General features: G+C 55.8%; 2 protein-coding genes across 7 annotated transcripts in view; both read right to left on the bottom strand.

Moving 5' to 3' along the window:
* Positions 1 to 2,843: 2,843 nt before the first annotated feature.
* On the bottom strand, positions 2,844 to 6,303 carry LOC144723216 (ceramide-1-phosphate transfer protein-like). Its single transcript, XM_078601766.1, has 2 exons — positions 5,779 to 6,303; positions 2,844 to 5,094 (listed from the first exon to the last, which is right to left on the bottom strand). Exons 1-2 carry the CDS (start codon positions 5,916 to 5,918, stop codon positions 4,572 to 4,574), a joined length of 663 nt encoding a protein of 220 aa, XP_078457892.1. The 5' UTR covers positions 5,919 to 6,303; the 3' UTR covers positions 2,844 to 4,571.
* A 104-nt stretch (positions 6,304 to 6,407) lies between these two features.
* LOC144723215 (engulfment and cell motility protein 1-like) overlaps positions 6,408 to 22,718 on the bottom strand; it is a 37,961-nt gene continuing 21,650 nt past the window's right edge. For 5 of the 6 annotated variants that reach the window (XM_078601760.1, XM_078601762.1, XM_078601763.1 and 2 more), the window contains 7 exons: positions 21,623 to 21,759; positions 10,835 to 11,004; positions 10,290 to 10,402; positions 9,580 to 9,684; positions 8,842 to 8,924; positions 8,239 to 8,316; positions 6,408 to 7,987 (listed from right to left, as the gene is read on the bottom strand). In XM_078601760.1, the coding sequence (XP_078457886.1) occupies positions 7,787 to 7,987; positions 8,239 to 8,316; positions 8,842 to 8,924; positions 9,580 to 9,684; positions 10,290 to 10,402; positions 10,835 to 11,004; positions 21,623 to 21,759 (887 nt within the window). In that variant the 3' untranslated portion in view covers positions 6,408 to 7,786. The remainder of the gene's footprint in view (positions 7,988 to 8,238; positions 8,317 to 8,841; positions 8,925 to 9,579; positions 9,685 to 10,289; positions 10,403 to 10,834; positions 11,005 to 21,622; positions 21,760 to 22,718) is intronic. The other variant, XM_078601765.1, reaches the window with a different exon arrangement.

Genomic DNA, 22,718 nt, shown 5'->3' with positions numbered 1-22,718 from the left:
TCATAAAAATCGACATAGGTTAGTATGTCATTTTTGTCAAAATCGAACCACATTTCCTGCCAGTATTTTTTTAATAAAACAATGGGCCGTACTTATGCGAGCACATTCTCGTGAAATCCATTGAAATTTTTGCGTGTTTTAGCATTTTTCAACAATAATCTGGATGGTTTTTTTTCCAATTTTTTTCAGAATAAAATATTTTTTTATGAAAATAATCAGGCAGAACTACAGTTGTAATGCACATGAGTGAATTCCTTATTGAATTTTCCGAAAACATGAGGATTTTTTCTTCGTAAAAATCGACACAGGTTAGTATGTCATTTTTGTCAAAATCGAACCACAGTATTTTCCAGTATTTTTCTTTATAAAACAATGGACCGTGCTTAGGCGAGCCCATTCTCGTGAAAACCATTGCAATTTTGCATTATTTTTTTATTTTTTAACAACTACGTGGATGTTTTTTTCCCCCATTTTTTCTGAATAAATGAATTTTTCATGAAAAAAAATCAGGCAGAACTACAGTTTTAGTACAAATGAGTGACTTCTTTATTGAATTTTCTGAAAACATGAGGAAAATTTATTCATAAAAATCGACATAGGTTAGTACGTCATTTTTGTCAAAATCGAACCACATTTCTTGCCAGTATTTTTCTTTATAAATCAATGGGCCATACTTAGACGAGCACATTCTCGTAAGAACCATTGAAATTTTTGCGTTCTTTTTGAAATTTTCAACAATTACCTGGATGTTTTTCTTGATTTTTTGGCAGAATAAAGGCATTTTTCATGAAAATAATCAGGCAGAACTACTGTTTTAGTGCAAATGAGTGAATTCCTTATTAAATTTTCCGAAAACATGAGGATTTTTTCTTCGTAAAAATCGACAGAGGTTAGTATGTTATTTTTGTCAAAATCGAACCACAGTATTTTCCAGTATTTTTCTTTATAAATCAATGGGCCATACTTAGACGAGCACATTCTCGTGAATACCATTGAAATTTTTGTGTTTTTTAAAATTTTTTTAACAACTATGTGGATGTTTTTCCCCCCATTTTTTCAGAATAAATGAATTTTTCATGAAAATAATCAGGAAGAACAACAGTTTTAGTACAAATGAGTGACTTCTTTATTGAATTTTCTGAAAACATGAGGAAAATGTATTAATAAAAATCGACATAGGTTAGTACGTCATTTTTGTCAAAATCGAACCACATTTCCTGCCAGTATTTTTTTAATAAAACAATGGGCCGTACTTATGCGAGCACATTCTCGTGAAATCCATTGAAATTTTTGCGTGTTTTAGCATTTTTCAACAATAATCTGGATGGTTTTTTTTCCAATTTTTTTCAGAATAAAATATTTTTTTATGAAAATAATCAGGCAGAACTACAGTTGTAATGCACATGAGTGAATTCCTTATTGAATTTTCCGAAAACATGAGGATTTTTTCTTCGTAAAAATCGACACAGGTTAGTATGTCATTTTTGTCAAAATCGAACCACAGTATTTTCCAGTATTTTTCTTTATAAAACAATGGACCGTGCTTAGGCGAGCCCATTCTCGTGAAAACCATTGCAATTTTGCATTATTTTTTTTTATTTTTTAACAACTACGTGGATGTTTTTTTCCCCATTTTTTCTGAATAAATGAATTTTTCATGAAAAAAAAATCAGGTAGAACTACAGTTTTAGTGCAAATGAGTGACTTCTTTATTGAATTTTTTGAAAACATGAGGAAAATTAATTCATAAAAATCGACATAGGTTAGTATGTCATTTTTGTCAAAATCGAACCACATTTCTTGCCAGTATTTTTCTTTATAAATCAATGGGCCATACTTAGACGAGCACATTCTCGTAAGAACCATTGAAATTTTTGCGTTTTTTTTGAAATTTTCAACAATTACCTGGATGTTTTTCTTGATTTTTTGGCAGAATAAAGGCATTTTTCATGAAAATAATCAGGCAGAACTACTGTTTTAGTACAAATGAGTGACTTCTTTATCGAATTTTCTGAAAACATGAGGAAAATTTATTTATAAAAATCGACATAGGTTAGTACGTCATTTTTGTCAAAATCGAACCACATTTCCTGCCAGTATTTTTCTTTATAAATCAATGGGCCGTACTTAGATGAGCACATTCTCGTGAAAACCATTAAAATTTTTGCGTTCTTTTTGAAATTTTCAACAACTACCTGGATGTTTCTCTTGATTTTTGGGCAGAATAAAGGCATTTTTCATGAAAATAATCAGGCAGAACTACTGTTTCAGTGCAAATGAGTGAATTCCTTATTGAATTTTCCGAAAACATGAGAAAAATTTATTCATAAAAATCGACATAGGTTAGTACGTCATTTTTTCAAAATCGAACCACATTTCTTGCCAGTATTTTTCTTTATAAATCAATGGGCCGTACTTAGACGAGAACATTCTCGTGAAAACCATTGAAATTATTGCGTTCTTTTTGAAAATTTCAACAACTACCTGGATGTTTTTCTTGATTTTATGGCAGAATAAAAGCATTTTTCATGAAAATAATCAGGCAGAACTACTGTTTTAGTGCAAATGAGTGACTTCTTTATTGAATTTTCTGAAAACATGAGGAAAATTTATTCATAAAAATCGACATAGGTTAGTACGTCATTTTTGTCAAAATCGAACCACAGTATTTTCCAGTATTTTTCTTTATAAAACAATGGACCGTGCTTAGGCGAGCCCATTCTCGTGAAAACCATTGCAATTTTGCGTTTTTTTAAAATTTTTTAACAACTATGTGGATGTTTTTCCCCCCATTTTTTCAGAATAAATGAATTTTTCATGAAAATAATCAGGAAGAACAACAGTTTTAGTACAAATGAGTGACTTCTTTATTGAATTTTCTGAAAACATGAGGAAAATGTATTAATAAAAATCGACATAGGTTAGTACGTCATTTTTGTCAAAATCGAACCACATTTCCTGCCAGTATTTTTTTAATAAAACAATGGGCCGTACTTATGCGAGCACATTCTCGTGAAATCCATTGAAATTTTTGCGTGTTTTAGCATTTTTCAACAATAATCTGGATGGTTTTTTTTCCAATTTTTTTCAGAATAAAATATTTTTTTATGAAAATAATCAGGCAGAACTACAGTTGTAATGCACATGAGTGAATTCCTTATTGAATTTTCCGAAAACATGAGGATTTTTTCTTCGTAAAAATCGACACAGGTTAGTATGTCATTTTTGTCAAAATCGAACCACAGTATTTTCCAGTATTTTTCTTTATAAAACAATGGACCGTGCTTAGGCGAGCCCATTCTCGTGAAAACCATTGCAATTTTGCATTTTTTTTTATTTTTTAACAACTACGTGGATGTTTTTTCCCCCCATTTTTTTCAGAATAAATGAATTTTTCATGAAAATAATCAGGCAGAACTACTGTTTTAGTGCAAATGAGTGACTTCTTTATTGAATTTTCTGAAAACATGAGGAAAATTTATTCATAAAAATCGACATAGGTTAGTACGTCATTTTTGTCAAAAACGAACCACATTTATTGCCAGTTTTTTTTAATAAAACAATGGGACGTACTTATGCGAGCACATTCTCGTGAAAACCATTGACATTTTTGCGTTCTTTTAGAAATTTTCAATAACTACCTGGATGTTTTCCTTGATTTTTTGGCAGAATAAAGGCATTTTTCATGAAAATAATCAGGCAGCACTACAGTTTTAGTGCATATGACTTCCTTATTGAATTTTCCGAAAACATGAAAAACATTTTTTCGTAAAAATCGACGTATGTCATTTTTGTCAAAATCGAACCACAGTATTTTTCTTTATAAAACAATGGACCGTACTTAGGCGAGCCCATTCTCGTGAAAACCATTGGAATGTATTTATTGATTATTTATTTATTTTTTCACAACTACGTGGATGTTTTTTCCCCCCAATTTTTTTCAGAATAAATGCATTTTTCATGAAAAAAATCAGGCAGAACTACTGTTTTATTGCAAATGAGTGACTTCTTTATTGAATTTTCTGAAAACATGAGGAAAATTTATTCATAAAAATCGACATAGGTTAGTACGTCATTTTTGTCAAAATCGAACCACATTTCTTGCCAGTATTTTTCTTTATAAATCAATGGGCCGTACTTAGACGAGCACATTCTCGTGAAAACCATTGAAATTATTGCGTTCTTTTTGAAATTTTCAACAACTACCTGGATGTTTTTCTTGATTTTTTGGCAGAATAAAGGCATTTTTCATGAAAATAATCAGGCAGCACTACAGTTTTAGTGCATACGATGACTTCCTTATTGAATTTTCCAAAAACATGAGGATTTTTTTTCGTAAAAATCGACGTAGGTTAGTACGTCATTTTTGTCAAAATCGAACCAGTTCTTCCAGTATTTTTCTTTATAAAACCACAGTACATAGAGAAAACCCACCAGGCACACGACAGGGCATCGTTGGGAGCTCTGCACAGATGGATCCACGCACACCCGCACGCTCCATCGACAGTCGCCATCCAATACCATCGTGTTTCCGAACTTCCCAACTTCAGGGTGAATCGCCAAACCCTTTCCTACGGCAGGGAGAGGATCTGGTAGTGCTCGTAAAGGCGCTGCGAGATGTCATACACCTTCACGATGGCCGGTACCGCCTCCCCCAGCACGGCCAGAACCTCCTTCTCGGGGCCCGCGCCCAGCCGGGCCAGGAAGACCTGGCGGGCGGGCAGCGTGCGGAAGGCCAGGGCCGAGGCCCTGCGCACCAGCCACGGGTGATGCTGAGCGAGAGAGGCCCCGTACGCCTCGGCGCACAGGACGGAGGGCCGCTCCGAGGCTTCGTCGCTCGCGCGCAGCTTCTCCAGGAACAGGTGCAGCCACAGCAGCGCGCGGTGCAGGCGCAGGAAGTCGCGGCAGCCCGAGTGCACGTGGCCGGGTGCTGCAGAGAATGCCGGAGTGCGGGCCACCTCCAGTCGGGCCATGGCCTGTAGGGTGCGGTAGTTGTGCGCCTCCTCTCCGTCGAGCAGGCCCTGCAGGATGTTGATCTTCGTCGCCGCGTCCCTCGAGATGAAGGAGAAGACGGCGCCCAGGCCGTTCATGAACCTGCAGCAGCGCGGACACGGCAAGGCGCGGCGAGGTGGAGTGGGGTGGGGTCCAGGAAACCCGCACCAAATCTCACGACTCGTTGTTAGGAGGGTCCTGCCAACTTTTCGCAGTAAGGGGGTGAAGATTGCCACGTAGAAAATTAGGCCAAAATGGCAACATTGAGAGTCCCGGTCAAAACTCCGTTTCACAGAGCTCTGATCATGGGCATCTAACAGCTTTAGTCACTGTGGTCACACGTCGCTGTCACATTCACCCGCCATGAACGCACCTGATCTCGTCGGATCTCACAAGGTAAGCAGGCTCGAGTCTGGTGAACTGCTTGGAAGAGGTTACCCCCTGGCGTGTGAGTGTTCTCTGGTAATTCCAGTTTCCTCCCACATGCCAACACCACACTTCTGCGAGCCGACCCCGCCAGTCACCCACAGCATGTCATCACTTACAGCCGTGTCACAATCAGGACCAGATCTGTCTGGATAAGTGGCACACCACATCCACTGTACATCGACGGCTGTGCCTATTACGAATCAAATGCCCCCTACTCCGATCTAACCAGCGAGCCGGAAAATATTCAGCGAGACGCTGGGGATCACAGCCCTCAGTGCCAGCCAGCCACCGCCACGGCCGCTCCTCTTGACCATCCCCACTTCGCACCGCCTCTCCGTGCCCCCGGGCTCTGCGTACCTCACCAGCTCCTTCCACCCGAGCAGGTATCCCGCCAGCAGCACGTCCCCCCGCTCGTCCACGCAACCGCGGAACTCGTCCAACACAGCCTGCAGGCGGAACGCTCCCCGCCGCTCCTCCCCGCTCTCCGCGTCCGCCATAGACGCAGCTCGGCTCCCGCCGGCTCTGTGACCCTCGGCACGGTCCGCGCGGCGGCGGTGACCTTCGCCCCACTATCCGGGCGACCCCCGACCAGCGTGGGCGTGGAGCTGAGAGGAGGCCCCCGGGACACCCGGGCGAGGCGGCGCGATCGATTCAGGCCGTGACCTTTACACCGAGAGGCAAATTGCTCGGCGTGGTCTCCGGTCGAAGGTCCGGGCGCTACCGGGAGTACCAACGCCAGCGTGTGCCGGTCTCCGCGCGTCACGCTGCACCCGGACGGGGTTCAAACCACGACGTTTTCCTCAATCATAAAACAGATTTGTCATTGGCGTGACGACCGGAGACAGGCAGCACTGATGAAAGCATGCAAAGCTAGGGGCCGAGATGTCCCTGTTTCAGCGAAGTTATAGCTACTCGGGGAGAGAGGGGAGTGGGGGGGAACGCCGGAGACGAGAGGTGCGAGAAAGGACGGCGTTCGACAGGCGGCGTTAAATATCGAACATCTTTATTGGACGAAGACTGTGCTGGTTAACCACAACTCGTACACCAACCTGACGGGCGATCTCGCTACGGTGGCACAAACGCAGCGAACGATCATCAAGCGCACGCACGCACACACACGCGCACACAAGCACACACACACACACAATACTGCTCTGGTATAATACTGCCTTCGCGGGGGATATCGGCAGCGATGCGGAGAAAAGCTGACACGCAACCAATGCACGGAACGTCTTAAGTCTCCGAGCTCTGAAAACTACGACGGGAATTTAATAAACTCCCCGGTCGCCCCGGCCCTGGGGATCACCAGGGCACGGATCGCGAGACGAGGCCACACCAATCCATGGCTCCGATTCCAGCCGCGACGCAAACGCCGGTTTACGCGGAATTTTTGCCGTGGGTCACACCGAGCCACGGCACCGAGCCACGGCACCGAGCCACGGCACCGAGCCACGGCACCGAGCCACGGCACCGAGCCACGGCACCGAGCCACGGCACCGAGCCACGGCACCGAGCCACGGCACCGAGCCACGGCACCGAGCCACGGCACCGAGCCACGGCACCGAGCCACGGCACCGAGCCACGGCACCGAGCCACGGCACCGAGCCATGGAAAGTAACGGCGCCGGCACCAACCGCTCGCCTCTCCCCCACGGGCACAACCACAAACGCGGCTGCCTTGCGGTCCCGTGCCGTGCCACGGCCCGTCGCGGACCTCACAGGGTTAGGAGACGACAGAGTTAATGACAGAAAGTACAACATGTTCACATTGTCAACGTGACATTAGGGACTTCGTCGACGGCGTGCGTTTGACGACGCCGCGGGAGCCGAGCTTTGTCGATGGGCGGGGGTATCTGTCGAGCTCCGCGCTCACAAGGAAACGCCGCACTCTGACTACGCCGGCCGACGATCGCTCGGTGCCGACCCGAACACGGATCATTGCGCGGGTTTGACCGGAGTCTGGCGCTAGCCGTGCTGAACGCTCGCCGTCCCGGCGGCAGAACGCAGCGGCGGCAAAACGGGGGAGAGGGAGCGCAGGGGCAAATCGGGGAGCAGACGAAGGTAGATCACGGTGGGGTGGGGGGAGGAGGAGGGAGACCAGGGAGAGAAACTGGGGAAAATGAGGAGAGGAGGCGGAGAAAGGAGGGAGACCCGGGGTCAAGGTTCACGGGTCAGGCGCAGGGTTGCGCCCCAGCGGCAAGGCCGGCGACGGCAGTTGTCGGCGGGGCCCATCACGTCGCGGACGCCGCGGGGAGTGGGAGAGGGAGGCGAGGGGGGGGGGGGCGAGGGGGAGAGCAAAGGGGGGCAAGAAGAGGGGGGGCAAGGAGAGGGGGCGAGGAGGGTGGCCGTGTGGGGCGAGGGGGGGGCTAGCTGTAGTCGTAGGCAAAGTCGAAGTTGCTCGGCTCTTTGGGGAGTGGCGGCGCCGTCTCAGGGATGGGGATGCTCTCCAGGTCCAGCAGCTGCAGCTTGATCTCCATGCTGAGCAGCATCTCCAGGTCGGTGCGCGTGTACTCGCTGCCCATCTCCTTTCCCAGCAGGGCGCTCAGCCCGTCCGTCCACACGCAGTACTGCTCCCCACGCACAAAGACAAAGATCCCCCACGCGGCCTCAGCAAACCGTCGTGGCAAGCGCCGCTTGCGGCGATGTTTCACGTGCACCGCACCGGGTACTCGTTTGAGGCCGATTGGACCTAGGGGAAGCCCAGGACACGTTGAGATTTTCCGGGAGCGGGGCGGCGACCGAGTGCGTGCCACACGCTCCAGCCGGTTCTGCGCTCGTTGTTCGTGAACGACGAATGGGTGGATGGCGCGGCGCTCACCTCGTACTTGTTGGGGGCGATGAAGTTGAGGGCCTCGTCGGGGTCGTGGAGGATGGAGAACGCCAGGTCCTGCATCTCCTGTGAGCAACGCATGGCACACGTGAACACCACGTGGACACCACGTGATCACCACGTGGACACCACGTGAACACCACGTGAACACGGAGTGATCGCCACGGTGACACGACGTGAACACAACGTGAACACAACGTGAACACCACGTGAACACCACGTGAACACCACGTGGACACCACGTGAACACAACGTGAACACAACGTGAACACCACGTGAACACCACGTGATCACCACGTGATCACCACGTGAACACCACGTGAACACCACGTGAACACAACGTGAACACAACGTGAACACCACGTGAACACCACGTGGACACCGCGTGGACACCACGTGATCGCCATGTTGACACGACGTGAACACAACGTGATCACCACGTGAACACCACGTGGGCACCACGTGAACACCACGTGAACACCACGTGGACACCACGTGAACACCACGTGGACACCGCGGGACGCGTGCAAGCCGAAGTGCGTGTGTGTGACGAGGGACCCCTCGCGGTGGCGGCGGTGTGGCGCGCTGTACCTTGTTCTGCCTCTGGGTGCTCTTATCCTTGAGGTGGGGGCAGTCCTTCCCTGTCACCACCGCCTTCACGTCGACGATGGCCACTGCGGAATCCACGTGCGACGAGGGCGGCGTCATCGCGAGAAACTCCGCGTTGCGCCGCCACTCTCGATCGTTCGGTGACAAAATCGCCTTGCGGTTTTAAAACTCGCGCGGTAAACCAAGATAAACACGCAAACCAATGCCCTCCTTCCCATATCGGTCCCTCCACATCTAAAAAATACGAATCTTTATTTTGCAGGTCCCAGCCGACGACACGCCGAATGTGGAAACCGGTGCACGGTTGAATCATTCTTGCTTGCTGCAATACGCGCTCCCAGCAGGCCGTGCGGCCAACGGCATGCGCGACAAATGGTTCCGTGGTCCGTGTCGAGGAACAGATGCGGGAAGCAGGCCAATGGTCTGCGTGTGAATTTTATTGGCTCGCTCTCCATTGCCCGAGGACGGATAGTAGTTATGGGCGCTGCGTTTAATCACAAGCCGCTCCTCACTTATCGAGGGTGAGCGACTCGGAGGCTCGGCAAACACGCCGGGGGAAGTGAACACATGACGCCGCCTGCGTTCTACGCGGTGGCTTTTATTTTGAACCGAGCCGCCGCCGCTGCCCCCCACGATACCGGAGAGTGTTCAGCCGTGGCGCCCCCCCTACCCTCCCCCCGCCCCCCCTCACTCGCGTTACGCCGCCGGAGCGAGACTCACGTTTCTCCTGCAGGGCTTCGATAGACGGAACCCCCGTCCCCTCCTCCACGTCGCCGTAGTGAAGCACCTTGTGGTTCTGCGCGAGCCGGCAGTACCAGTACTTGTCTGGGAGACAGAACCGCACGGCGGCGGCGGCGGCGCCGTTAGTACCGCAACTCGTAGGTTGAACGACGCACGGAGGTGCGCAGCAATAACTCTCTGTCTGTACGAACGTCTCTGTCGGGATGCGGTTTGTCGTCATTTCGAGCGGTGATTTCAATCACAGAGTCGCAGCGTTCCGGGGTCCTCGATTGAGGCCACTGTTCACACCTGTGTCCCATGGCACGTGTCCCGTGTCCCGCGTCCTGTGTCCCGTGTCCCACGTCTCGTGTCCCGCGTCTCGTGTCCCGTGTCCCACGTCCCATCGCGTCCCGTGTCCCATGTTCCGCGTCTCGTGTCCCGTGTCTCGTGTCCCGTGTCCCACGTCCCATCGCGTCCCGTGTCCCATGTTCCGCGTCTCGTGTCCCGTGTCCCACGTCTCGTGTCCCGCGTCTCATGTACCGTGTCCCACGTCCCATCGCGTCCCGTGTCCCGCGTCCCATGTCCCACCGCGTCCCGTGTCCGGTGTCCCATGTCTCATGTCCCGTGTCTCATGTCCCGTGTCTCATGTCCCGTGTCCCACGTCTCGTGTCCCACGTCTTGTGTCCCGGTGTCCCGTGTGGCTGCTGCACCTTGGCGGCGCCGGCTGCTGATCTTGCGGAACAGCGTCCCCTCACACAGCCGGTTGAGTCGCTGCTTCCTGATCAGGTCCAAGATCTCCGGCTGCAGCTTCTCCCTGAGCTCCCTGGGGGGAAGCGTGGGGGGGGGGTCGGGAGTGGGGGCAGAGCACAGGGCAGGGAAGCTCAGAGCCGCACGCAATCAGACTACGCTCCCCCGTACAGCCTGAACAGACTGTCGGGGCAAGCGCTGTTTGCGAGCACCTGTGAACCTCTGCACGGCGCACGAGGGGGTCGCGTGGCGAGTAACTCGCTCGGCCGTCTTTGTCTTCCGACCGGTGATGTCTACCCACGGCATCAGGTCCTCAGTCAAGGCTGAGTCTACCGAGGCATGGAACCGGTTAGAATATGTCACTTATCTTTATTCACGAGCCGGTCGTCGGCTTCGTAGCGGGGCGCGCTACCACTGCGCCACCACTCCCTACGCGTGCGGTGAAATCCCCCCCCCCCCCTTGTTGCGACCGCTGGCGGCGGGGGGCGTCGCGTGGAGGGGAACTGACACGATGGGCGCGGTGTGGGAGTCGCCCTCCTCCTGGCTCATCCTCTCCGTCTGGCGGATCTTCAGGATCTCCGTGTAGCTCAGCGACTGCAGCTTGTTGCGGAACTGGTCGAGAGACTTGGGCCTCGCGACGAGCGCTCGCACGATCTGCTCACGCACCACCTGCATCACCTGGGCAGGGGTCCACCGGCACCGGCATCATCACCCTCGCCTCCGACACCGTCGACAGCACCAGTGCTCTCACCCGAGGATCGACACAAGCACCGGCATCTGCGCGAGCTTCGGAAACGACAACGCGTATGCCAAACGCCACCACTGGCGCCTCCGGCCATTATCAACACTTACACCAGCACCATCGACACCGTCGTAAAAATGACCGCCAGTACCATCATAAGTATCCTCAATGCACAGACAAGCACCATCAACACCTGCACACACAGACACCATCCACACTGACACACACACAGACACCATCCACACCTACACACACACACAGACACCATCCACACCTACACACACACCATCCACACCTACACACACACACACCATCAACACCTACACACACACGCACCATCCACACCTACACAACAACCGCCATTCAACAACAACCGCCATTGGCCACTAAGTGGCGGTGACATTACCACGATGCTTGTGCCAGGCAATGTGCACCTGGAGGCCACGTGAAGTGTCGAACGCCCGCTGGAAAGTCACGGGTCAGACCCAGCAGGTGCCATGGGTCAACTGACTGAGATGACTGGCTGATGCACCACCTGTGCCCCCTACTGTGCCAACTGGCTTTCCTTTAGCCACCCGGCGCTCCGCTGGTTGTTGTGAGCGTCGCTCCTCCGCCCTCCGTTATTGTTGGAGGGCGACTGCCTCCAACTGCCCAGCAGCGTCTTTCACGAGCCTCCTCCACAGTGGCCGATCTTGACACCGCTGGTACCTGTCATCGGCAAGTCCACTCAGCTCCACATCCTCCTGTACCACATCACTCCATCTCTTCTCTAGCCCGTGCCGCGCCCGTTTAGCCCCCTCTATCTGGCCGAACAAAAGCTGTTTAGGCATGCGGTGATTGGGCATGCGGGCTACATGACCCAGCCAACGCAGCCTTGCCTGCCGGAGGAGCTCACCGATGGGACTTTGCCCAGATCTTTCAAGGATTTGTGAGCTCCTCACACAATCCAGCCTGGTTAAACCCAGGATGGATCATAGGCAGGCCAGCCTAAATGTTTCCAATCGGCGAAGATGCTCCATTAGGGGGGTCCACGTTTCGCAAGTGTAGAGAAGGGAGGGAATGACCATGGCCGAGAAGACTTGAAGCTTCGTGCGGAGCGACAGACCAGGTAGCTTCCACATAGCGTTACGCAACCGATGAAAAGATAATGCCGCTCGACTGATTCTGAGTAAGACCTCTGCTGTCAAACTGGAGCCAGTCATGAGCACACTGCCCAGGTATGGGAAACTCTCCACTCTCTCCACAGCTGCTCCATCACCGATTGGGAGTTGTGGGGGTGGGTTGCCCGATAGTACAAAATACCCAGGCAGGTACTTAGTTTTGGTAGGGCTGATGGTAAGGCCCCATCTCTTAGTGGCACGCTCCAGTTTCAGCAGTACCGCCTCCAACTTCTCCTCTGAGTGAGCAGCAATTACCAGATCGGCATACATAACATGGTTGACCAATAGGGAGCAATCCCTTGGCCGCACCTGGGCATCGATCAGTCTCCCATTGTATCTGTACCAGATGGAAATTCCTGTGGTACAGCCTTCAAAGGCTTCACGAACTACGCGGTCGAAATAGATGTTAAATAATGTGGGAGCCAGAGGACATCCCTGTCGCACCCCAAGGTGTACAAGGAATGGCTCTGACTCCCGGCCACGTAGTTTTACCCGGGCCCGCTGACCATCATGAAGGTCCTTAATGATCGTGAGCAGAGGGTCAGGGACTCCGAAAGCACGAAGAACAACCCAGAGCCCAGGCCTACTATGATGGTATCATAGGCCTTGACACACACACAGACACCATCAACACCTACCTACACACACACAGACACCATCCACACCTACACACACACACACACCATCCACACCTACACACACACCATCAATACCTACCTACACACACACACAGACACCATCCACACGTACGCTAGCACGAGGTACACACCGACGCCACTTACGTCATCGCCAGCGCCGTCCACCCCAGCCCTGGCTCAGGCATCGCGTGGCCCCCGGGTGAAGATCTCTCACCCCCCCACGTCTGTGACCGATCCAAATTGGAGAACGTAATGAGGTGCCTCGAGAAAGTGGCGATTTGCCATGCAACAGTGAAGACTCCCGCTCTCTCTCTCTCTCTCTCACTCCGTCTCTCTCTCTCTCGCTCTCTCTCTCTCACTTCGTCTCTCTCTCAATCTCTCTCCAGCTCCGTCTCTCTCTCCCGCTCTCTCTCTCTGTCTCTCTCTTGCGCTCTCACTCGTCTCTGCAATTTGCAGTTCGTAATGGAAAAGCAGATTAACAGCGTGGTGAGATGGGTGCAGGGCAGACAGCGGAGGAGGGAGCCGCTCGCTACCCACTAGATGATGCTAAATTTAAAATCAGTCACTCGGCTGAGTGCGGCTCACGGTGGCTCGCCGAGCCCGGGGCGCACCACGCAGCTCGTGCGGAACGCAAACGCCGGGTGGGGGAGGAAGCGGTTGCGAGTTCAAATCTCGGTTGGCGATTGACTCAGCCCATCATCCCACCAGGGTTAATAAAATCAAACACCCTGTTGTGTGCGGAAGTTAACAGGAGTTGTCACATGGATAGACTTGCCCCGGTCATAGGATTGTGGAATATCCACCACTGGCTCAGGGCTGTAAACAGGAGCAGGAAATCACCGTGAGTGCTCGTAACCGATTGGCTGGTGTGCTAGGGCTAGGGTTCAGGCGAGCATCTGGTTGGCTAGAGTTCTCTGCCACCAAACCGTGCGACTCTACTCGCCATGGCAACTCGTGGCTCGACAGGCTTCAGCTGCTGCCGTGTTCCCAGAGCCAGCCCTGCCGACCGCCGAGCGACCCAGGTCACGGGTCACCCCACGACAGCGGCACCGCCGCGGACGGGCGCCGTGCCACGACCCGCGGCGGGGTCCGAGGGCGCCGCTCGATCCGGCGCAGCAAGCGGTCGGTGGTTATAGCGCTCGATTGAACGCGCCACGGCTCCACGGCGCACGCCACCACGGGACCCCGGTCCCAGCGCCGTAACCCGACGAGGAGGGTCGCGCCGTAATTCTGCGACAATCGAAACGGTCGTAACGGTGATTCACGCGCGAGGAGACGGCACTGGCTATCTCGGGGGGGGGGGGGGGGGGGGGGGAGGGTGGGGGGGGGGGCACGACCCCGGGGGCTCGGCCGTCTCCGCCTCCACAGACACTTGGCCGGCGCCGCTGCTGCTGCTGCTGGTACAAGGCCCAGGAGGTCAAGGATCACGCTCGCAATCCGGTGTCGCTGTTTACCGCGACGATAATCACCCGTGAACACACGCACACACGGACGCTTGCGTTCACGCATGGTGACACACACACAAAAGACGAAGATCTCTCATATACTGTTGGGGCAAGTGCTGTTAGCGAGCATCTTATGAAGGCCGGCATGGCACACGAGGGGGTGGATGGCCAGGATTACTGCTTTTTCCTCCCCTGGTGCCGATGTTTACACACCGCACCGCTACTTATGTGAGTGAACCTCGGAGAGGCCCAGGTTCAGTTCAGGTAATCGTCACCGGTGGTGGCCGCGAGCGCGAATTGAACTCGGATCACCAGGTTTGTACAGCGGCACGTTGACTGCTACACTACCGCTCCCCACAACAACAACAACCGCCATTCGCCACTAAGTGGTGGTGACGTCACCACGGTACTTGTGCCAGGCTAGGTGCACGCTAAGGCCACGTGAAGTGTCGAACGCCCGCTGGGAGGTCACGGGGCAGACCCAGGTGCCACGGGTTGCCCGACTGAGATGACTGGCCAATGTACCACGTGTGCCCCCTACTGTGCCTGCTCCTCACACACGCGCGCACTGGCACACGCGTGTGAATCTGCGCGAGGCTCCGCGACCTTTAAAGGTGAAGACGAGCGGGAACAAATGGGCTCCAGCGAGCGGCCCGTGGGCGCCGGGTCGGCACGTCGTGTGGCGCCGATGGACAATCCCAGCAGCGACCGCGACGTTGGCGATATCCAAACGCAAATCTCAAAAGTGGAAACTGCCGGGATAAAAAAAAAACCCCAGCACCAAGCCGTGCCGTGGCTTCCTGCACCACCGTTCCCGAGCGCCCCTCGCCCGCGAGACGAAGAGTCGCGACGACGCCGCCCCTCGCCCCCCCGCCCACACCACGCGGCAACGCGGAGAGGCGGGAGGGAGCGAGGCCGCTCGCCGCTCCGCTCCACCCGCGCGGGCGCCGTGAATCCACGCAGCTCCCCTGCCTCCCATCCGTCTAATAAGAATCGATCACACGCAGACAAAGGTCCCCCGTGTAGCCCACACGGGCTGTCGGGGCCAAGTGCTGCGAGCGAGCACGGCGGTGTGGCCCGGCACGTGTGCGTGAGGGTGCGCGTGTGTGTAAACAGAGGCGTACGCACGTACAGACACAGATTAACGGGTACGCGTGTGTGCGCGCGCGCACACAAACACGTGCGCACCACGGGAACGCGCGCACACACACGGACACACGGAGATCGCTCGCCGTGCTCGCCGCGTGCTCGCCGCGTGCTCGCCGCGTGCTCGCCGCGTGCTCGCTCCTCCGGGTTGCGCCGGAGCGGCCGCGGCACAAACCCCCCGCCGGTGGTCTCTGTCCCGGCTCCATTGTTCCACGATTGGTGGGGTGCTTGTTGCAAAACCATCGGACGGAGCCGCCAGGTCGCGATGCATCGAGGGATTTGTGCTCAGCGCTTGCGAGCAACGATCTCATCCCCACAGCATCCACACGTACCAACAAAGACAAAGATACCCCGTAAAGCCTGAACAGACTATTGGGGCAAGTGCTGTTAGCGAGCACCAGTGAAGGCCGGCACGGCACACGAGGAGGTGGGTGGTCAGCACCACGCCCGGCCACCTTTGTCTCCCGAGCGGCGATGTTTACACACCGCACCTGGGTCGACCCAAGAGCGGTTCAGATAATCGTCACCGGTGTTGGCCGTGAGCGGGAATCAACTCGGGTCGCCGGGTTCGTAGCGCAGCGTAGCGCTCACCGCTACAGTACACATCCACACGCACATTCATCCTAATCTCAGCCTAATCCCTTTCCACGTCTCATCCCTCCTCCGTCATCACACTCCCCCTCTCTCAAAGCCTCTTTCCATTAATCTTCCCAATCCTGTCCTCCCATCTCTCATGCAACTTCTCGTCGCTTCTCTCCGCTGCTAATCAGTCCTCATCCCATCCCTCCTCAACTCTTCTCATACTGCGATCCATTCTCTTTTCCTCCCATTAATTTATCTTTCTCCCATCCCACCTCTTACCCCAACTCCTTCTTATCCATCCTCTCATTCCTACCGCTCCCTCTTCTCATCCCCATCCCTTCTCCATCTCTCCTCGCCGCCCCCCCTCCCCCGTGCCGATGGCCGAGCGGCGCCGTCCCCGCCGCTCGCCGTGGCGGCTGAGCGGGGGGTAGGGGGGCGGCGCCGGCCGTCTGCCGGGGGGCGGCCTCGCAGACCCCCCAGAGCGCCGCTCCCTCCGCGCCACCTGCTCGCGCGTTCCTCCTCCTGCTGCTGCTGCGCTCGCGATTTTTACTTCTCCCTCCTCAACCCTTGACCGGCCGTAGCGACCGACAAACGCACTCACACGCACGCACGCACGCACACACACGCACGCACGCGCGCGCACGCACGCACGCACGCGCGCGCACACACGCGCGCGCACACACGCACGCACTCGCTCGCGCACGCACGCGCTCGCACACGCACTTACGCACGCGCACGCACTTACGCACACGCACGCACGAACTCGTCCGCTCCTCGTTTCGTCTCTCGCGTAGTGCTCGCATTCGGTGGCGAGCGTCGCGTTGGGCGCCGGGAGCGGAGGGAGGAGACGCAGGGAGCCGCGCCGAGGCCGTTGCCATTGTGCCGCTCGTTCATTCTCTCGACAGAAAAACAAAACCCTCGACCGAATCGGGGCGGGCGCTAGGCGTCGGCGACGCCACGGCAACCGCCGCGGCCGCAAACACGACCGCCGTCGCCACGGCCGCGCTTACCTCCCCGGGAGGCCATGGCTGTCGGCCGGGACGCGGTGCGAGGCTTCGCGGGCGGACAGGCGGACGGGCAACGCGATCTGAGAACAGCGACCACGGGGTAGTCCCGCGCAGGCGGAGCGAGCGTCACCCAGCGGCCCCCAGCGGCCCCCACCGCGATCCCTCCGCCCACCACATCCCCACCGTGCGAGCGCGGGGAGCACCACCACCGCCGCCGCCACGGCCGCACTCCAATCGCACGAGAGGGCTGAAACCGCGTCGCTTCTCCCTCCCTCCCTCCCTGCCCCCGCCCCCCCAACCCTAATGTGGAGGGAGAGGCGCCGTGCGTGCGTGGGAGGGAAGTGTTCAGCTCCGGGGAGCACCTGCTGAAGGCTCCCGAGCCAGCCATGCAAGTCGATGGATCTCCATACGGGGGTCACGTGAGTTTGGGTCCCTGCATAGGTCCCTTTCTGGGTCGATGAGTCTAGACTACGTGAGTTCATGAGTCTCTTTATATTTAGAGTTTATTGCTCCCGATGTGAGCGTATGGGTCCCTATGACAGTATGGGTCTCCATACGAGACGTCTACAATTCGGGGCTTCGCGGAGGAGAGGGGTGCGTGGGTGCAAGCGATGAAAGCGAGCCCAGCGGGTCGCCCCGCTCTCCACGTCACGAACGGCAAAAAGCGGATTTCAAACGCGCGCCTCTGACGGCCGCCACGCCGCAGATGAAAGCGCACGGAGGAGACGCGACTCCGGCACGGGAACGACACCAAGCGGCACGCGCGGCCCCGCGGCGGGGAGGCCGGAGGGCGCTCCGCTCAGCCACCTCTGCTGCCCCCGCCGTCTGGAATTACCTTCAACCAGCCATCCGTGCTGCGTGCAAGGCTCAAGACCTTCCTCACCTCCTCTGCCTGTGACTGACCACCTCTCCCTCTCTCTCTCTAAAAGATAACCATGCCTACCTGCGCCAAGTACAGCAATGAAGCAGAGAGAAATGTGATTGCAAGAGATGGCAGAGTTGGCTTGGGGAGGAAGCCTTCATCCAGCAGTGGATTGGCCAAGGTTGATGACGACGATGCGGAACGGTGCCAGCCCCCTGCGCACGAGGAGCGGTGATGATGGCAGAGCCAGATCAGCCTCCAGTGCTCATTTAGATCTCCACACTTTCATTACGAAATGTCACCGGAGCCCTAATTGAGAATGTCAATCATGGACATCGCACTCTGTGTGGCAACAGCGCCACCGCAGTGGCAGTACGAAGACATTACCCTCCCTAACCTCCTCACAGCGCGCACACATTAAGACAATCATCCCCCAGCCTAGCCATTGCCAGACTGTTCGGGCATGTGCTGTTAGCGAGCACCTATTAAGGCTGCCACGGCACACGAGGGGGTGGGACGCCTCTGTCTCCCCAGTGGCGATGTTCACACACCGTACGCGCGAGTGTGCGTGAGTGTGTCTGTGAGTGTGTCTGTGTGTGTGTCTGCGAGTGTGTGTGTTGTGGGGAGCGGTAGTGTAGCAGTTAGCGCGATGCTACGCTACGAACCCGGCGACACGGTTTCAATTCCCGCTCACGACCAACACCGGTGACAATTATCTGAACCGGTCCTGGGCCTCCCCTCGGTCGACTCGGCCTAAAATGAGTACCCGGTGCGGTGTGTGAACATCGCTACTGGGGAGACAAAGGCAGCCAGGTGTGGTGCTGGCCACCCACCCCCTCGTGTGCTGTGCCGCGCTTCATAGGTGATGGCTAACAGCACTTTCCCCAAGAGGCTGTTAAGGCTATACCGGGGATCTTTTGCTGCATCTTTATTTGGGGCCAGAAGCGCAGTGGTTAGTGCACTGCACCAGTTCGATTCTCACTTACGGCCAAGATCCGTACCAGTCTAGCGCATACCCGAGGTCAACTCAGCCTTAAATGAGAAGCCGGTGTGCTGTGGAAACATCAGCATTGGGAAGACAAAGGCGGCTTAGCGTGTGTCGTGCTGGCCTTAGTAGGTGCTCACAACAGCACGTGCCCTATCAGTCTGTTAAAAGCGAGATGGGGGATCTTTGTCCTGGCAGTGTGGGCATTGACCGCGTGTGTGAGCAGGCGTCATCGCGGTGGTGTGGGTTGTGTCTCCGTGCCGGGCTGGCGAGACTCGGCTGCGCATCCCAATGAGCCCATTAGCTGAGTAATTAATGCCGATGCCGCGCAGTCGTACGGATGGACGGAGCGAGCGCCCGGGCGGACGCACGTGCGGCGGTGGCGAGCACGGCTCGCCGGTTCCTGCTGGCGCGAGCACCCCGCGACAGAACCGGCCGCGCCGTGCCACGCCGTGCTCCGACCGGCACATCCATCCACCTCCACGTCACACCGGAAACAAACGTCACCGACACCCGACGGCTTGCCAGGTCTCGCCGGCACGGTCCGCACCACACTACGTCCGGATGCACCACGGCGGCACGCCGCACCGGTCCGGACAAAACCGTGCCGCGCCACGGACCGCCACGTCGCTGGCGCCGCCGAACCGAGTGACGGCGCCGAGCTGGACGACATCGTGACCGCCCCTCGCGGAGACATCCCTACCGCGATCGCCACGAACGCTCGCAATCGGCGTGGTGCACGGCGTGTCCCTGGCTGTGCTCTGGAGACCATCGCCATCGTCATCGCTCCCAGCGTCGTCATCGTCGTCGTGGTGACTGTCATCTATTCGCACCCACTGCGTGGCGGGCTCTGCGGGGGTTCGAGTGACGGCTGTCGGCTGTGTACCGCACCGCACCCCCCCACCCCCCGCTGAGTTTTTCAAATTATTATTGAGCTCAAAGCTGAACGGCTGCCACACACACACCACACACACACACACCACACACACACCACACACGCACACTACAAGCACACACACTAAAGACACGCAAACACCACACGCATGCACACACCACACACGCACACTACACAAACGCGTACGGTACAAACATCCCCAGTATCGGCTTAACAGCCTGTTGGGGCAAGTGCTGTCAGTCAGCACCTATGAAGGCCGACATGGCGCACAAGGGGTTAGGTGGCCAGAACCACGCCCGGCCGCCTTTGTATCCCTAGTTGCAATGTTTACACACCGCACCAGGTACTCATTTGAGGATGAGTCGACCTAGGGGAGGTGCAGGACTAGTTTAGATAATCGTCAACTGGCGTTGCCCGTGAGTGGAACTCAAACTCGGGTCGCTGGGTTCGTAACGCAACGTAGCGCTAACCGTCACTACCCCCCCCCACCACACAACAACACACGCCCGTCGAGAGACGAATGAGAGTTTGACACAATACTCGACCAACACGAGGAGGAACGCACACGTGAGCGTAAAACCATACCCCACACGCACGCACAACGGAAGGGTGCGTGTGTGCATGCGTGTATATGTGCGCGTTTGTTCATGGACGGGGAGCGATGGTGCAGTGGTTACCGCGCTGCGCCACGAACCCGGCCACCGATCCCCTCGTGTGTCCTGCCGGCCTTCATAGGTGCTACCCGCTAACAGCACTTGCCCCAACAGTCTGTTAAGGCGGTAAGGGGGCCCTTTGTCTCGTGTGTTCACAGATTTATTCTATCCAGGTTAAAGACCTCAATGTCACATCAGCCCCTGACACATCAGTCGCTACCACCACATCAAGCACTGACACATCGGCCCCTGACACATCAAGCACTGACACATCAGCCCCTGACACATCAAGCACTTAAACATCAAGCACCGACACATCAGCCCCTGACACATCAAGCACCGACACATCAGCCCACACACGGAAGCGAAGACACCGCAGCGCCTTGGCACAGGAGCTTCTGAGCCAGCTGTCCTCCCACGCTCACAGGAACAGTGACCCAATTGTGCGTTCTAAAAGAGCCCAATTTGCGATATTAATAACAGGTGATCGTTACAATCAGTGAGGTCCCCCATCCCACACGGCTCCACCGCGGCCTGACAGCGCGTCCTCGGTGGGGGCTGGGGGGGCCTTCCACAGCCCCCCACATCACACAAGCCCCCCCCCCCCCCACGACTGTGGGTAAATCGTTCTGGAGTGGCAGCTTGTCACTTAGGCTGGGATTGGCCCCCCCTTCATACCCACGTCTCCTTCCTATGACCCCCCACATTCACCCCCACGTTCACCCCCACCCCCCGGCCCTCCACACATCCTGCCGCTCCGCTCCCGTCGCCCACGATCACCATCAGTGGCGTCTGGCAGTGCCGTGCTGCTGGAACACCCCTGTACCCCAGGGGCTTCTACCCCGACCCCCATTGCCACCCACCCTCCCTAACCCTACCCCCCACCCCTACCCCCATCTGTCCTTCCTCGGCCACGTCACAACACGCGCCGCCGCCGCCGTATCGGCTCACGCCGGACACGAACGGTGGCGTGCATTTCGGCGGTGGTGCGCTGGTGCTGCGTGCGTCGAGTGGGGGGGTTTAACGATGCGGATTACCGACAGTTGCGAATGAAGAACGCGCGTGAATGTTTGAAAACAAAGGCATTGCACGTCGCACCACATAACCACACATCTCGCAGCCAAATAGCGTGAGCCAGGGAGTCAGCGAGCCAGCGAGTGAGCGAGCGAGCGAGTCCTTACCTTCCCAAAGTCCTCCGACGTCGCCCTCATCTCCTTCCAAGTCTTGTTGAGCAATTGGATGCAGACGCAGAACATCTCCTCCATGGCGCGATCGTGCGTGAAGAACATGGGACAGAAGTCCTGGCCGGTCTCCGTGGCTGCCGCGCACAAACACACGGAGCTCGTTACGGGGATGGGCGCCGTGGTGGACACGCACCGAGAGCCACGGAGCCTTCGACTCGACGAGCCAAACGGCGGCGGGCGCCGCCCACACGTGACACGGCTCGCAGCGGCCACGGCCGGGCCGGCCCGGCGGCACCGGACTCGTTCAGCGTGCGCCGCGTGACGAGCGGGAGGGGACCCGCAGCCGGCGCGACGGAGAAGCGGCTCCACCGCAGCAGCTTCACGGGCAGCAGGGCGGCCGCCGCTGGCATCGTGGGGGGGGGGGGCGGGGCGGCCATTCTTCATCTTCCCTGTGACGGGGACAGCTGGCGGTGGGAAGGCCGGCGCGATACGTTCCAAGGCCTGGGACTCGTGGCCACGTCGCCCTTGGGGTCACGTCCCTCATTGTCCACCCAATTGCTTTGTCTGAGAGTTTGCGAACGGCAGATGCGCCCCCCTTAATGTTCACGGTTCGGGCGGCGCAAAGTTGCGTGGTCGCAGCACGGCGCGGCGGCTGTGTTTTGCCATCGACGGCGGCGACCGCAGGAGGGGGACTTGTCAACGAGCTTGGCCGCTGCTGCTACCGGGGGGGGCCGATCGGTGCGGCCCGCCTGACCGTGGGCCCCCTCCGGCCACGCGCGAACGTCGTCGGTACGACAACGGAAGGACGGCGCCCCTCCCCGAACCGTCCGGGCGCCCTCGACGCACCCCCCCCACCCCACCGTACACGGATGAGCGCTCAATTCATCGTGCGTGCCGCGGGCTCCGTGGCCACGCGGCCGCCGCCACGACCGACTCGAGCCGAGCGAGCGGCACGCACACCCCCTGCTGGACCCCGGAGAGGTCGGCTGGCCAGAGGGGCAAGTGGTGACGTCGCTCGTGCGGCGCGCAGAGGTCGGGCAACGGTGCTGAGCCATGTTGACAGAACACCACACACACCGCATACCACCACAAG

The sequence above is a fragment of the Lampetra planeri genome, chromosome 17 (assembly GCF_965212315.1).
Source record: "Lampetra planeri chromosome 17, kcLamPlan1.2.h2, whole genome shotgun sequence".
NCBI lineage: Eukaryota > Metazoa > Chordata > Hyperoartia > Petromyzontiformes > Petromyzontidae > Lampetra > Lampetra planeri.
The sequence above is the reverse complement of the archived record's forward strand: the minus strand, read 5'-3'. Positions and strand labels throughout refer to the sequence as shown.

Coding starts and splice junctions, on each gene's coding strand:
- LOC144723216 (XM_078601766.1), bottom strand. CDS start 5,918: ATGGCGGACGCGGAGAGCGGGGAGGAGCGGCGGGGAGCGTTCCGCCTG. Junction 5,095..5,778: donor GGGTGGAAGGAGCTGGTGAG/GTACGCAGAGCC, acceptor GCGCTGCTGCAG/GTTCATGAACGGCCTGGGCG.